Source organism: Nematolebias whitei, chromosome 18, assembly GCF_014905685.2.
Source record: "Nematolebias whitei isolate Nwh7 chromosome 18, NemWhi1, whole genome shotgun sequence".
Lineage (NCBI taxonomy): Eukaryota > Metazoa > Chordata > Actinopteri > Cyprinodontiformes > Rivulidae > Nematolebias > Nematolebias whitei.
The window spans coordinates 23,074,792-23,089,763 of record NC_056515.1 but is presented as its reverse complement, the minus strand read 5'-3'; the positions used below and the strand labels follow the sequence as shown (position 1 = coordinate 23,089,763).

At 36.9% G+C, this 14,972-nt stretch overlaps 3 protein-coding genes across 3 annotated transcripts; 1 reads left to right on the top strand and 2 right to left on the bottom strand.

The window, feature by feature from the left end:
- Positions 1–423: 423 nt before the first annotated feature.
- On the bottom strand, positions 424–5,670 carry LOC119424406. The gene is made up of 6 exons (XM_037691877.1): positions 5,257–5,670; positions 5,021–5,135; positions 3,987–4,099; positions 3,314–3,413; positions 1,399–1,520; positions 424–1,292 (listed from the first exon to the last, which is right to left on the bottom strand). The coding sequence occupies exons 1-6, from the start codon at positions 5,342–5,344 to the stop codon at positions 1,183–1,185; spliced, it is 648 nt and encodes a 215-aa protein (XP_037547805.1). The 5' UTR covers positions 5,345–5,670; the 3' UTR covers positions 424–1,182.
- Positions 5,671–5,922: 252 nt separating this feature from the next.
- Positions 5,923–8,881, top strand: rpl28 (ribosomal protein L28). Its single transcript, XM_037692664.1, has 5 exons — positions 5,923–5,955; positions 6,401–6,488; positions 6,872–6,995; positions 8,532–8,650; positions 8,746–8,881. Exons 2-5 carry the CDS (start codon positions 6,408–6,410, stop codon positions 8,833–8,835), a joined length of 414 nt encoding a protein of 137 aa, XP_037548592.1. The 5' UTR covers positions 5,923–5,955; positions 6,401–6,407; the 3' UTR covers positions 8,836–8,881.
- Positions 8,882–12,160: 3,279 nt separating this feature from the next.
- Positions 12,161–14,843, bottom strand: pdcl (phosducin-like). The gene is made up of 4 exons (XM_037692335.1): positions 14,767–14,843; positions 13,839–14,020; positions 13,390–13,571; positions 12,161–13,083 (listed from the first exon to the last, which is right to left on the bottom strand). The coding sequence occupies exons 2-4, from the start codon at positions 14,005–14,007 to the stop codon at positions 12,520–12,522; spliced, it is 915 nt and encodes a 304-aa protein (XP_037548263.1). The 5' UTR covers positions 14,008–14,020; positions 14,767–14,843; the 3' UTR covers positions 12,161–12,519.
- Between the last annotated feature and the right edge of the window lie 129 nt (positions 14,844–14,972).

Genomic DNA, 14,972 nt, shown 5'->3' with positions numbered 1-14,972 from the left:
AAAAGTATGAGTTCTCCAGTTTGTACATTTTAAGAACCAAAATTTAAGACAAAATGTGATTAAAAAAATGTTAGGACACCATTTTCTAGATAATTTCATTATTTATGAAAACTTTAATGAAAGAAAAAATATAATCTTGAACAAGTGGGTTTTTTTAAGTGCAATTTGGACAGATTACTGATTTTTTAAATTAATCAAATTACATGTTTAATATGAAATTGCTATTAACCACTTATCATGCATGTTTTATAATATATAATAATAAAAAAACGCCTAAACGTCTGAGGTCATTCAGAAATTGTTTGATTATAAGACATGGGAGGTAAACTAACATTATTTATTTGTACCAGTAAAAAACTACTGATTCCATAACAGAAAAACTTTGTTTTCCACTTTTTTTAACTTTGTTTTGGATCATTTGGGCTAATAGACAAGAATTTTATCACATTTGTACAGGGTGTGCAAAATCAACCTCAACACCATATGTTTTAATATACTTTGCATGCATTGTTCAGTACAAACGGATTTGCCCAGCTTGTTAAAACCAGCTTTTTGTTGTTATAGTAAAACTATATATCTATAAGTAAAACATCTTTTATAGTGTTTGCAATTTTTGTCATGCTGTAAGATGAGCAGCAGTTTTGGAAAGTGCCAGTACTGTGTGAAACTCTGGGAAATTAGCAGCAAAAACTCACAAAATGATATATATATAATCTTTTCAGTTGTTTTATTTGCTGACGTTAGTACAAAATATTGAACATCATTATGCATTTATGCATAATTTGCTGTCTTTTCTAAAATTGGCTATACATAAAACTAAAGTATTATGGTTGACAACATTTAATTCCCTTTCTTTAAGATCCTTAAATAAAACCCCTCTTATAAATTACAGTAAACGGTTTAATCAAGTATTGTGTGTGATCTCTTTGTTAAAGAATTGATGATTCATCATTTTTCATTAACCACTGAAATGTGTTCAGTTCAGCTCAGAAATTAAAGTACCATTTTTTGTTTTCTATTTTCAGCTTTGAGTCTTTCAGAACTGAAATAACTTCTGTTCGTCCTCGGTCCACTTCAGAGTCTACTCGAAACGAGTCCTACCATCTATACGTTATCGGAGTTTATTAGTCACTGATAAATATTATGATGTTGGGTGTTTTTTCATCTTCTGTTCGAGAAGGTTCAGCTCTGGGTGTTCAGCACTGTTTGTGCTTTTTGAACAGCGGCTTCCAGCATCGTGTGGTCACTGAGCAGCTGTTGGAGCGCTGCCAAGTCCATCTCCAGAAGCATTCCTGAAGAAATGTCAGAGTATTAGGCTTGTGAGTTTTCAACACTTGATAAACCCCCATACAATAAAAACGTCCAAAGGTGTAGCAAATTTGATGTTAAATTCAGTACCGGTAATGTTGTTTGCATGAAGTGGATCCATCTCCACCACCAGTGAGAATATTTTTTCCCCCAGTTTGTCTATGTCGTCAATTTCTGAAGAGTCACTGATGTCCGTCTCGTCCACATTTTGCCTGAAAAAAAGGTACAGACTTTACATCAGTCATTTATATTTACTCTTTAATAGTTTGTAATGTTTCATAATTTATTAAAGGCTGTGCTGCAGCACATGACGGAGCAGAAAATTAATTAAGTAAACAACATAAGCAAATCTAAAATCTTGCAGATAAAAGATCAAAAGACTGGATGAACATGGACATGATGTTTGTAAAGGATATGAGTTATGTTACTAAACCATTTACATATGTGTAATTTATCATTTTCAACAGGAAAATTTCCAGAAAATATGAAAATAGTGACGATTGTTCCTCTTTATAAGAATGGTGAGAAATATGTGTTCACTAATTACAGACCAATATCCTTGTCACAATTTTCAAAAATATTACAGAAATTATTTGTAACCAGATTAGATCGATTCATAGATAAACAGAATAGTTTAAGTAATAGTCAATATGGGTTTAGAGCAAATAATTCAACATCAATGGCTCTCATGGAACTAATAGAAGAGATAACAGCTGCTGTTGATCAAAAACAGTATTGTGTTAGCGTTTTTGTTGATTTGAAAAAGGCCTTTGACACTATTGACCACAACATTCGCCTTGAAAAACTGAATAAATATGACTTTAGAGGATTAGCACTACAGTGGGTATCCATTTATTTGAATAACAGGAGACAGTTTGTACAGTGATGCCAGATGTGAATTTTGTGTTAATGGATGTGGAATCCCTCAAGACTCTGTGATGGGAGCAAAGTTGTTTATTTTGTATATGAATGATCTGCTTGATGTGTCAGGACTTTTGAAGTGTTTTATTTGCAGACGATACTACATTTTTTTTGGTTCAGGTGAATATATTGAACAGATGTTAGAGATGATACAGGCAAAATTCGTAAAAATACAAACTTGGTTCCAACTTAATAAGTTACCATTAAATTTGGAGAAAACAAACCACGTGCTATTTAGTAATAGAAAGAAAATTATCAAAGTCCCATTTAAAATTGACAGTACTGAAATTCATAGAGTTAATGAAATAAAATGTTTGGGTGTCGTTATTGATGAGAAGCTGACATGGAAATCTCATGTAAATTACTTAAGAATAAAAATAGCAAAATCAATTACATTACTGTATAAAGTAAAATAGTTTTTCAATGACAAAGCTTTGTATATATTGTATAATGTAATGATTGTTCCATATTTAATCTATTGTATTGAAGTTTGGGGAAAAGTATGCAAAACAAGTACAAATCCTGTTTATATTTTACAGAAAAGAGCTATAAGAATTATTAGTAGGAAGTGCTGTGGTCACCCAACAAATACATTATTTCATAAGTTGAAATTATAAAAATGTTATGATTTGGTTGAATATAGTACTTTACAAGTTATGTATGAAGCTCATAAAAAAATACCCCCAAATATTCAATTAAAATTTGTTAAAAGAGAGTTGTTATAACCTTAAGGGAATAGAAATGTTTGTAAAACCTCAATTTATAACTAGTTTGATGGAGCTGCGTTGTAATTCAGGGAATACGACTGTGTAATTGCCTCGATATCACCATAAAATTTTCTAAAACTATTTATATGTTTGAAAAGATGATTAAGGTAAAGTTGTTGGGAAGGTATAGTGCCAGGTGAAGGATACCTGATGTTTTTTGTTTTCAATTTGGAGATTTGAAGAATTTTTTTCTTCTTTCTGCACCCTTTTCATTCAATGTTTTTTTTTTCTATTTGATGAATTTGTTTTATTTTAAATGAATGAATAAATGAAAAAAAAATCTGAGTTTATCCTGCTGACAGTGTAAAGTTACAGACTCTTTTATTGTCTTCAGGGCGAGATTCACATGCTTCTCCAGACATTTAGGGTCTGATAGAAGGTGTAAAACTGCATCTTTGTGCTGCTCCAAAAGCATTCCTGTGGACAGACAGAGAATTATATTTTAATGCAGGAACAAATTACTAAACAATAAACCGAATATAGTCACACAAATAAAAACTCAAATGCTAAAATTAGCATTGGCAACATCCACACACTGACTGACAATTAACAATTTTCATTATATGGACCATTTACCTTTGTTTAAATTGTTAGCATGCTAAAAAAAAATGGCAATAAACTCAAAATAGCTGTCTAATAATAATGAAATAGTTTATTTTGACATGTTTGACTTGATGTGTAGAGGAATGATAAAGAGAACTTCAAAGCTATTGATGACTAGAACAGTCAAAACTTTATGTCACTTTATCTTTGAATTTGATTATATCAAAGCAGACTAAAAAAGATAAAATCAGCTCAAAGTGTCTCAAAAAATAAAAACAGTTTCACGCATGGTTTCATCATTCTTAAACCAAGTATCACCTCTGTATTATAAATGGACATTAGAATATGCTAGAACATTCTTTTTAACTTCTCCAGCAATAAAATGGCAAAATCACTTTGTCTTCTACCGGTATTTGAGTTTAATAAGCATGAGGATATGACACTTACCTGTAATTTTCTGTGAGTGACCAGTGTTGTAAACATCCACCAGCTGAAACAGCTGCTCCCCCATGGAGTCAGAAGACACAGAAGCATCATCTTCATCTTTAAGTGTCACCTCACTGTAAAGAAGTGCAGGAACATGAGAATAAACAACATGAAAGGGAATGTTTTGTTCAAATAAACACATAAGTGAGATATTTAAAGAAGCTAAAATATAGCCAGGGCCAACTGAGCAATAATGTGAAAAAAGTAAAGACAAGAGATACAGCCTCAGTAGTGCAAGTTTAAAAACAATTGCTTAAGGATGTTGTATTGGAAAAAGTCAAGGTATATTCCACAATTTTATGTGGAATCACTAAAGTTCTATGTTATCTTATCTTACCTTCTATGTCCTTTTTATAATTTAAAAGTAATTTAAAAGTTGTCACAAGAAACAACAATTTACCTAGAGTATTGGGATTGCTAGCATGCCAGTATGGTTTATGACTGTTTATACTTACATATTACCGGAATACAAAATTATATAAAACACCACCTACCGTAATTAATATCTTGGGATTTATTCAAATGTCTACACTTATAACACCCTAAAGAAAAATCACTGTAATGCCACTTGATTGTTGATATGTGCTGCGGACGATCCATGATGCTGATTTCATGCTGCTGATTTATTGCATGTTGCTGTGTTCATTCGTCCTCATCTGCTCACACAGACTCATGTTCGTGCTGCTGTTGTTTGGCCCATTGTTTTGTACTATTAGTGCTTAATACAATATATTCTTAGTTTAGCGTATTTCTTAGTTCATATCTTAGATCTTACTACTGTTTTTTACAATTTGTATTTTTGTTGGATGTAACTGGGACCCTGTGTACATAGTTTCATTCCACCTCATGTACCACATGTGATGTGAATGACAATAAAGAACCTTGACCCTAAATCCAAAGTAACTATGTGCTATTCACTGTCCCACTCCTCTCTGGGACTGTTTTAAGTGTCAGAAACCACTGTCACTGCTTGTATCTCCTGCTGTTTGTTCTACCTGGATTTGTTTTCCAGCTGCAGAGCTCTGACAGCTTTATCCACAGCTGCTGTCAGCATGGTCTCATCCTGCAGCATCTGGCTCAGCACAGGAAGTGGCAGCTCCAGTAACATGCCTAAAACATAATCAGGCTCCAAAACATTGTATTCATAGCAAATTGACTGTATCATAACTGCTATTTATCTAGAATATAAAATAAGGTGATTTATTATAGCACAATAGAACTGGGCCCTCACCTGTGAGTTTTCCAGCACATTCCTTGTGTTTGGGGTAAATAAGATTGTACAGTTGTTCACCAATTGACTCCAGGTTTTCTTCATCCATGCTCGTTTTTGTTCACATTTAAATTATTCTTTTACTTGCCTGAATAAACCAGATTTTATAATGACTAGTTAATAATAATAATAATGACAAGTAACTTTCACCTTTGAGAACTTCCTATCCTCGATCCATCAATTTAAACGAAATGCTATTCAGAAAAAGGTATACAAATAAGTAATTTGCCCTGTAAACATAATTTAATTTACCCCGGGTTAGCCTATCGAAAGCTCGCTTTGGAGAATAAAATAGCACGTTTGTCTTAGACTATAAAAAAAATAGGATTTTAGGACAAATTTCTAACAGTAAACACACGACGCACATTAATGACGTCATATGATGTGCCATGGCCGTATAAAGAGATGGTGCTGGATGTGTCCTTCCGCTTTTGGAAAGTGGAACTATTTTATTTGTAAAAACATTTAGTATGCCACCATAATCACAGGTTTTGGCCCTAAAGTCTATACTTAAATAATTATTGTAACATACATGTATGGGTATAATCACGGATTTATTGACAAACTGTTTGAAAATGATAACGTTATGTGCGCAAGAATCTCTGAAATGGTTCCGTAAAGCGGCTTCCGGTCTTTCTGATCCTTTTCCTCGGCTAAAAGGTAACGTGGTCGCTTCTGCCCGTAACACTTAGTGAATAAATTTTACTTGTTTTCTGACTATGGCTGCATTTAGACCAACAAAATGTTATTAATTACAGTGTTTATTACTAAATATACAGTTTAACACCAAACTTGTCTGTCGTTTTAAAATATAAACGTAAATACGTCGCCTAGCGTAGGCCTCACCGGCGTGTACAAGTCTACGGGTGGTAGAGCTAATGTTAGCATATTTGTGCTAAAATTTTGTTTCAAGATGCAAAAGCAAAATTCAGATCAAATCATATATTCTTAAGCATTAACCTTTACCTGCTTATTTTTAGTATTTTAGTTTAACTGGTTAAAACATTCCAGCAGCTGGTATGTTGAGCATTTGGAGATATTTAAGTTTAAAAGAAGCTGTGAAATGGCTAATATCACAATTTCTAATATCCCTTGTTTCGCTCAGGTTCATCATGTCGTCCCATTTGCAGTGGATGGTCATCAGGAACTGCTCCAGTTTCCTCATCAAGAGGAATGGACAGACCTACAGCACCGTAAGTGCTCAGTAATGGGAGAGTAGTTTTATGTATTTCTAGAGAAAGTGGCTATGTTGTGAAAAAATATGGAAGTTGTAGTTAAAACCTGTTTTAAAATTAGAACTTCATATATGTTAAATAAATGCAGCTGATTACACTTATGTATTTTTTTTTTGTTGAGCTCACATTCTCATTTTTATTGTTTTCAGCACTGCAGCTTAGATTTGTTACGTTAAGATATAGTTCTTTAAAATGAATGAGCTCAAATTATGCAAGTATAGTATTAGTACTGTGTACTGAATGTCGCTGCGGTTAACAGCCTTCCATTCACTTTGACAAACATGTTATACAAGCTGCAAGTTTAGTAAATTAAATTTACATGAATAACATTTGTGTTGCAGGAGCCAAACAATCTGAAGTCCAGAAACTCCTACCGCTTCAATGGCTTGGTGCACAAAAAGACTGTTGGTGTGGAGCCAGCTGCCGATGGCAAAGGTGTTGTTGTGGTTCTGAAGAAACGTGCAGGTAAAACGTAATGCTGTTTCAACAGGCATTTTCACAAAACAGTTCATGTAAAATGGCTGGTTAGATTAGTCCATCTGCCACTGACCGTTCATGAGTCACTGAGCTGAACACGTCGTGCCAAGTAATAAAGCGAGTTTAGTTGACCCGAAAAAAGCACGCTGATGTAGAGTACCCATTAAACATGCGATGGACGTCTCCCTTGTACCATTTTCGAAACTTGACAGATCCAACTAGTTTACTGATCGTTTTTGTGGTTAAGAACATTCAACTAAATGTAAAATTTGTTGCATCATTTTTCTTTTCTAATGAATGAATCTGCTTAATGTTTAAGCTTTTAAATCCCACATCCAGATCGTAGAGTTGCACTCGGGTCCAAATAATCCGAACCGACCCAGCCCGCAGCCATCATCTCTGAACTCCACCCGATCTGATAAATTAACAATGATTACAGGTCCGAACCTGAACCCCCCCCCCCCCCCCCCCCAAAGCTTTGACTGCTTGTACCACCGACTATTATTAACGGTTGGTGGACGCGCGCAGCTAAGGGGTGCAGAAGATCGGAGCTGAGGATCCGTCAAAGCGCATTAAATGCTTCCTCTGCTTCTGCCTGCATTGGACCCTGCTCTGACATGTCAGATATTTTGTGATCTCACCTGTTTGGGTCATCGGCCGCGTGCATCCACTGAGTTCAGCAGCTGAACGAACGTCCATTTGGGCTGATGGATCACTGGCAGTAGTCTGTTTGAAGCTTAACTGAAATTTTTTTTGCCTCTTTCAACCGGCCGGTCAACGCACAGTCAAATGGCCACGTGCGGCAGGATTATTAAGGCAAGCCATGTTTGCATATATTGGAGTGTTGGCCACACGTGTCCTTGATGCAATAAAAAGCCAGATACCAACCCGGCCCCACACATTATTATGGCCCGGTCCGAATTCGGGTTGGGCGGGGCCGGGCTCTGTGTTCAGGTTAGAAATGACACCTCTACCAGGTCGTTGTACAGACTCATTCCTATAATACATCCTTGAGCTGCAAATCTGACTTGCCATATTTACATGTTGACTGTTACTACTTTGCTCTGCAGCTTAGTGGCCAGTTGGCTTCAATCCCCTTCACTGCCACTACTGTAATTCAGAAATCACACAGATGGTAAAATATCTCAATGCTATCTTGAAGTGGTTTGTGAAAATGCCTTTTGTTGTTGGAAGTGAGAGCAGTGAATAAATTACGCAACCTGCCACCTGTGATTTTATTCACATTTGAGTAAAAGAACAAGAAAAAAAAAAACATTTTTCAAATTCTAAAGCGAAGTAAAGGTCAGTGTTCTAAGTGAAGATGCTCATTGTCTAAATGTAGGAACTTAATTTCTTGTAATTTGAAGCCATCTTCTTTCTCTTCAGTTATTTATTTTTGTACAAACTGAGTTCCAACAGAGATATTAAGCAACGTTTACTGACCGGATGTCTTTTTTTTTGTGTGTGTGTTCATTCAGCTTGTCTTGCTTTGTTTAAATGCCTTTCTTGTTGTTTTGTTGACAGGCCAGCACAAACCTGCCTCATCTTACGTTAAAGTCACCATCAACAAGAACTCCCGTGCCACCCTCAACAGCCTGAGGCACATCATTAGCAAGAACAGATACAGGAAGGACCTGCGCATGGTGAGCTTAACCTGTAACACTTTTAAAGCAAAATCTCATGCTTGGTTATAAAGTTTGCATCAGAATTTCAAGGATATATTTTATTTATTTTTTAGGCTGCTTTGCGTCGTGCCAGTGCCATTTTGAAGAGCCAGAAGCCTGTTGTCGTCAAAAAGAAGCGCACCAGGGCTGTTAAGACAGCATAAACTGATATACATGATGAATAAATAAAAACTTTGTTTGGACAAACAATAGTGTCTCGTTCTCTGTTCTTTAACCATAAGTGGATCTGCTGGTAACCAGTAAAAAGCAAGTTTTAACAGTTTCATGTAAAATAAGTTATACCTTTATATATTTGGTTTTGTAAAATTCCTGTTTACATGTTAAGGTATTAAGAATTAAGGTACTAAATATTTGCTAAATTGTGTCATGCTGATCTTTAAAAATAAGTGAAGGCAAGAAATAAAAGCTCATTTCAACCCTTTTTATGTTGACTGCAAACATCAGCAAATGAACAAGTGCTTTTTCTGACCAATTTTCAAGTTTCTTCCCTCACTAAGTCTAGCTGTAACGCCTGACCTCGTTTAACTCGTTTCAGCGTATACAAACATCAAGAGATGGACCGTTTACTGTGGAAAGTACACAGCTGCAGATATATCAGCATGACAAAGTACGAGCAGCTAATTAAATGTTTTCATTGATTTGTGCAACTAATTGGCACATTCCTTTGGAAAATATATTTTGAATATAGTCTTAAAAATACAGACTTCAGTCACTTATTTATAAATAAGATTATATTGAAGCAAACAGGCTTTCTGCTCCTGTAGTCACTGATGTGGAATCATTTGATAGATTTTAAAGCAGCCCGCTGGCAGCTTTCCATCCATGGCTTTGGAATTAGATCAAACTGTCACACACTCCACCATCACCACCCACTAAGCTGATAAAACATCCCACACCAGCCCTCAGCTGTACCAATGGAGACAAAAGCTCGGTGTGAGAAGATGTGACGGAGTCCGTGCAGCATGAGAGGACTGAGGCCAGCAGTTCTGGTCCTCCTGACTCTGCTCGTGTTGGAAAGTCAAACCTTTGAGCTGCAAGACACAATTCATGCCCTGATAGAGGAGAACATTCACCTCCATGACCAGCTGAAAAACCTCACGCAGGCCCTCAGGGAGCTCAAACGGATGCTCTGGCACCACGCAAATGGTATGAAGTCCACTTTAATCTTCATGTAAACATTGTAAATACATAGAGTGAAGACAAAGAATAGCACATGGATTTTATACAATTCTTTTCAAATGCCATTTATATTAAACTCATACATTTTCGTTGCATATTTAATTCTATGGATCAGTTGCAGTATGAAAACTACAAATCTCTTAATTGTAGAAAATGGTTAACATGAACATAAATTCTTGTTTTTTTTATGCTGATCAAAGTCAAAACTCCTGTTTTCTTTTAAATAGCTCATTTTATTGGTTGACTGCAAAGTCTGGGCTTGTATCTCTTAGCAAAATATATAATGAAACAGAACTGCAGCTGATTTACTTGTAGCTCTTAATTCAAGATGGCTGCCACAGCCAGCTCACCTTCAGCAACACAGTATAACTATAACAGTCATGTTTGGACATTGAGCTAAAATTTGGTGTGGCAGTAGCTGAGAGTCATTCACAGGCTCTGAGCATCTAAATATCGCATGAGATCTAGTGCATATTATCATTTTCAACCAATCCAACTTTATTTATAAAGCACTTTAAAAACACCCATACAGAACCAAAGTGCTGTACGGACCAGTTAAAAAGCACCAAAAGGAATAAAATACAAGAAAATTTTTTTTTAAAAGACATTAACCCTGTCATCTCAACAAAAGATAAGAGTTTAAAACTGGGATGAAAGGTGGTGTGTGAGACGCGCTCCTTCAAGGAATGATAAACCTTTTAAGTCTTTCCTCAGCCATGCTTGGTTAAAACTGGACGACTTTTCTTCAGTCATCAGTTTGCATTGCATCCAAATTATCTGAAAAACATTGTGTGCTCCTGTGCAGAACCAGATCATCACAAACATCACGACGAGGAGGTCCAGCAAATGTGGGACGAATGGTCACAACTCGGTGAGCGCTCGTGCCTCTTCCTGACACTTGTCGTGCTGAGCGGGACAGATGGGGCAGAGGTTGCGCCATTCGTTGGCATTGATTTTACAGCCATGCAAATCTCACAGTATCTGCTGCAGCTTGTTTTCAGTTACATCATGAGTGTTTCTCCCTTCATGGCAGGCATCACTGCAGAAACCTATCTGCTGTTGGAGCACGCCTTTTGTGGACAGGACGCGATGAACTCCACAGCCCCCCTCCATGAGGAAACGGCTCTTCTGCTGCTGGTGCTACCCTGCCTCACTGTGCTGTTGTTCAGCTGCATGTAGGCACCATGAGCCTGCCCTCAGGACTGTGCTGCCCTTTAAATTCCCCCCTGCCAAGCTGATGGTCAGGGGGGATTAAATTAAGAAACCGTAACAGTGAAGATTAATCAGGCAGCGAGTTTTGACGTGTCAGGGATCATCTCGTCCACAGCCCACCCTCATCGGAGCGATTACGGAGCCAGCAGGATGAAGGAGTTGACCCATCTGTATCAGACCTCGAAAGCAGATTCTGCTGTTATAGATTTAAAGTTGGTTCTCTCATTTAAAGTCAATTAATCAACTACAGTAAATACACATAAAGTAAGACCTGGATGGATCTATTACCAAATTTCTAAAACGCTATATAGACCAACTTTATAGTAAATAAATATTAAAGTTGTGTTTGTTGATTTTTACTTCTATGATATTATTTATTAAAGTTTGGCCTGTAACAACTTATATGTAACAATACATTTTCATTAAAAGGTACTCATTGCAAACTATATCAAACAAAAAGGTTATCCTAAACTATATAAAATGGTGCAGTTTGGAAGAGAACTTTTAAAATATAATTAAATACATTTCAATGAGCTTCTGTTGACATGATCATCGTATAACTAAGAGCAGAAAACTGTCAAGTTTTGGTTTTAAACAGAGACTTTGAAAATAAAACTTCTATCGTAATAAGCAGAAACCAGCAATCCTAAACTAACGTCAGGATGACGTCAACCTAAACAGGTTTCTTTGTTGCTAATTTTATCTATTAAAATAAACCAAAACATGAAAAATCTTAACATAGTTTGATTCAAGAAACGATGATTGTGGAACTATGTATGAAATGAAAATGTGCTAACAGCTGAGGAAATCTACCTTTATGTCACTCTGATAACTAAATCTGTAAAATTGCACTTTCTAAAGATCACTCCTGCAACTACACCTACCTGTGACCTATAAGTTAATGCACAATAAAAATACCTTAGACAACTTAAAACAAACAAGACGGTAAATTCAAACGTTTATTTTCTCCACTACTGGAAATGTTACAGCACATAGAAAAAGGTACAAAATGAACTTAATATCAGTTTGAGTTAAAGGTTTTACACTGAGACAAGTTCATCTAATGATAATGTGGCAGAGAGATAAAAAAAATAAATAATACAGGAATGTGTTTTAACAAATGAACAGCAGAAAGTCATGAGTGAAACAAAAAGCACCTAGCGCATCCTTGTCATGTATCACATGATCTTAACGAGTCATATTTGCTCTTTTTAGATGTTTACAGTAGAATGACGTGAAATAACTCACTGCTGTTTGTGTTATTTGAGCATTTACTTCTGGTTTTGCTTTATTAATATTCGGGTGTTTATGTTTGAGTGGTAACATGGTAGCTCCTAGCTAGCATCTTATCTCTGTCATCACTACAGGGTGGTGGTGGGGGCATGTAAATAAATACAACGTATAGTCCAAACAAATATTGCATGTCAGATATAGCTCTAGTCTATATCAAGGTCAGAGTCCTCATCACTCACAGTGCTCTGAATGATGGCTCCATTGCGAACAGTCTTTGGGACGATGGGGGGCTTCTCAGGCAGCAGGCCGCACTCCTGCAGCAGCGCCTCCACGTCTACAGCGAAGAAGTCTTCCCCGAGCTGGTCCGTGAGCCGCACGAAGTTGCCGATCAGGTCCCCTCCTTTGTAGACGAGCAAAGCGGGCAGAGCGCTTTCTCTGAACAGCTCGCTGGTGCTGATGGCCGAGCTGCGCACGCTACAGAATTTAACCAGAGGGTACTCCTGCGCCAGACACATCAGGCTGCCGCTCATGGCCTCGCAGCCGGGGACGTCCGGCTCATAGATGTGGATCACGATCAGCGTGCTTTTGTCCTCTTTGTCTAGAGCCTCCAGGAACTCCTCGCCGCTGTTAAGCTCGTACACCTGCTTGAAGCGCTTCCCGCTGCAGAGCTGGCGTCGCATCTCCTCAATGCGCTGCATCCGGTAATGCTGCAGGAAGTCTTCGTCATCCTTTTCTTCCTGGAGCATGTTGTACTCCTGCATGGTCATCTGTGAAACAACAAGTAGGGCAGGCTTATTAACAATTATTAGAAGAGCCGTTCGAGTCATTTTTATCGATTAAATGTACAACGGGTATAAGACCATTTCAGTTCGGCACCTGTGCTGAAAATAAAGAGGAAGGAGCCACAGGGATCTAACAACGTTAAACTTGTTTAGTTTACTTCCACAGCCTGTGTAGACTAGTTTCAAGAGTTGCAGATGTAATTCCATGCTAAGAGAACAGAAAGTTTAACAGCTTAAACAAAGACCCTTTCCTCCAAGTCATAAACATAAACCTTCCATTTTCTAACTTACTTTGCCTTTAAGCTTGTCCTGCAGCTCTTTCTGTTTCTCTTTGTCCTTTTGCAGATCAAGATCGGAGCGGCAGGTCATCGACAGCTTCTTTATCAGTCTTTCCATCTCATTTTTCTGCTCTTGTCTCTGTTCCACCTCCAGCTGCTTGTACTTCCTCCAGTCATTGATCACACCCTTTGGTCCTAAGATGAAAACAGCCGCTTTTTACCGCAATCATAAAGTTTCACAATCCTTGATAAGTGGTATTGTATAACAGGAATCCTGGGAGTTCTAAGTTTTGTGACAAATAAAGCTTAATATACAGTTGCAATACACACTACTGTTTAAAACGGTGATGAAAAATATAAAGTTTTTGTGGAGAAATACTACCTTTAAAATGATTTTATCTTCATTTAAAGCACAGACAAAATTTATATTTTCCAAGAAGTTACTCATAGCTCTTATGTTACCTGTGTTGACAGAACTTCCATCTGCGCTGTAGTCTATCTCAGCCTCACTGACACCAGCATCACGGACGGTCTTCTTCTCCCCATCTTCATCATCACTGCCCTCATCCTCACTGCTGCTGTAGAAGTACTGCAGCTTCTCGCCCAGTAGCTTGTCATCCAGAGTAGTCATGATACCAGTTCACCTGTGGGGAAACAGAATATACATTTAACAGATTTATACATTCATTTGCCACTAGAATGATGTTCCACACGTTGAGCACATTATTCTGATAATAATCCAGACAGACAGACATCCAAGCTGTCATAGGAAAAGGCTTATTTAAAAAATAGGACGTGTGAGCTGCACAAAAAGCTTAAAAGAGGCGCGTCAGTTCATTAAACATAAGCTGAGAGGCCTTTAATGTGTCTCTGATCCGTCTAAAACCCAACCTCTGAGCCAGACCGAGACAATGTTGATGAATCCCTTACCTTAAAAAAAATAGTTACGATCTGTCTAGATAATTAAACAGCTACGGTATTTCCTTTCGTTAGGTTGCTATTTTGTATTCATTAAATAAACATGTCGATTAATTGAGCTAGTTTTAGTATAAGTGAAATTAACATCTCACCAGTACGTAAAACAATGGCTCGAAGGCATTTTTTTAACCAATGTTACAAATAAAATATCTAGCTGGGTAATCCAATGTTTTGTGCCTGAAAAAGAAATAAAGCCAATATGTTTATTATGACTGTTTTAAGTGGGGCAACTGTAGGAACAGCAAGTTCTGCAAGTTACGCTGGGCTAGGTTAGCCAAGAAGCTAACTAGTTTGACACAGAGGACGCAAGCAACACCGTGTAACTTAAAGCTGCGGGATTTTAGATGTATCTAAACTCGTATGTTTTACTCAAATATAAAATTTACAAAATGTTACTCAAATAAAATCTTACCTTAACTGTTTACAGCTGCTGTGCTTCGATTGCTGCCTCTCTGTAATCTGCTAGCTTAGCAAGCCACGCCTCCAAGCGATGATGCGTTCATGACCCATGTAATATAAAGGTATCTTTTATGTTAAGCTTATTTTGGAATCACTCAGTGCTCTATTGTTTTATATATATATATATATATATATATATATATATATATATATATATAT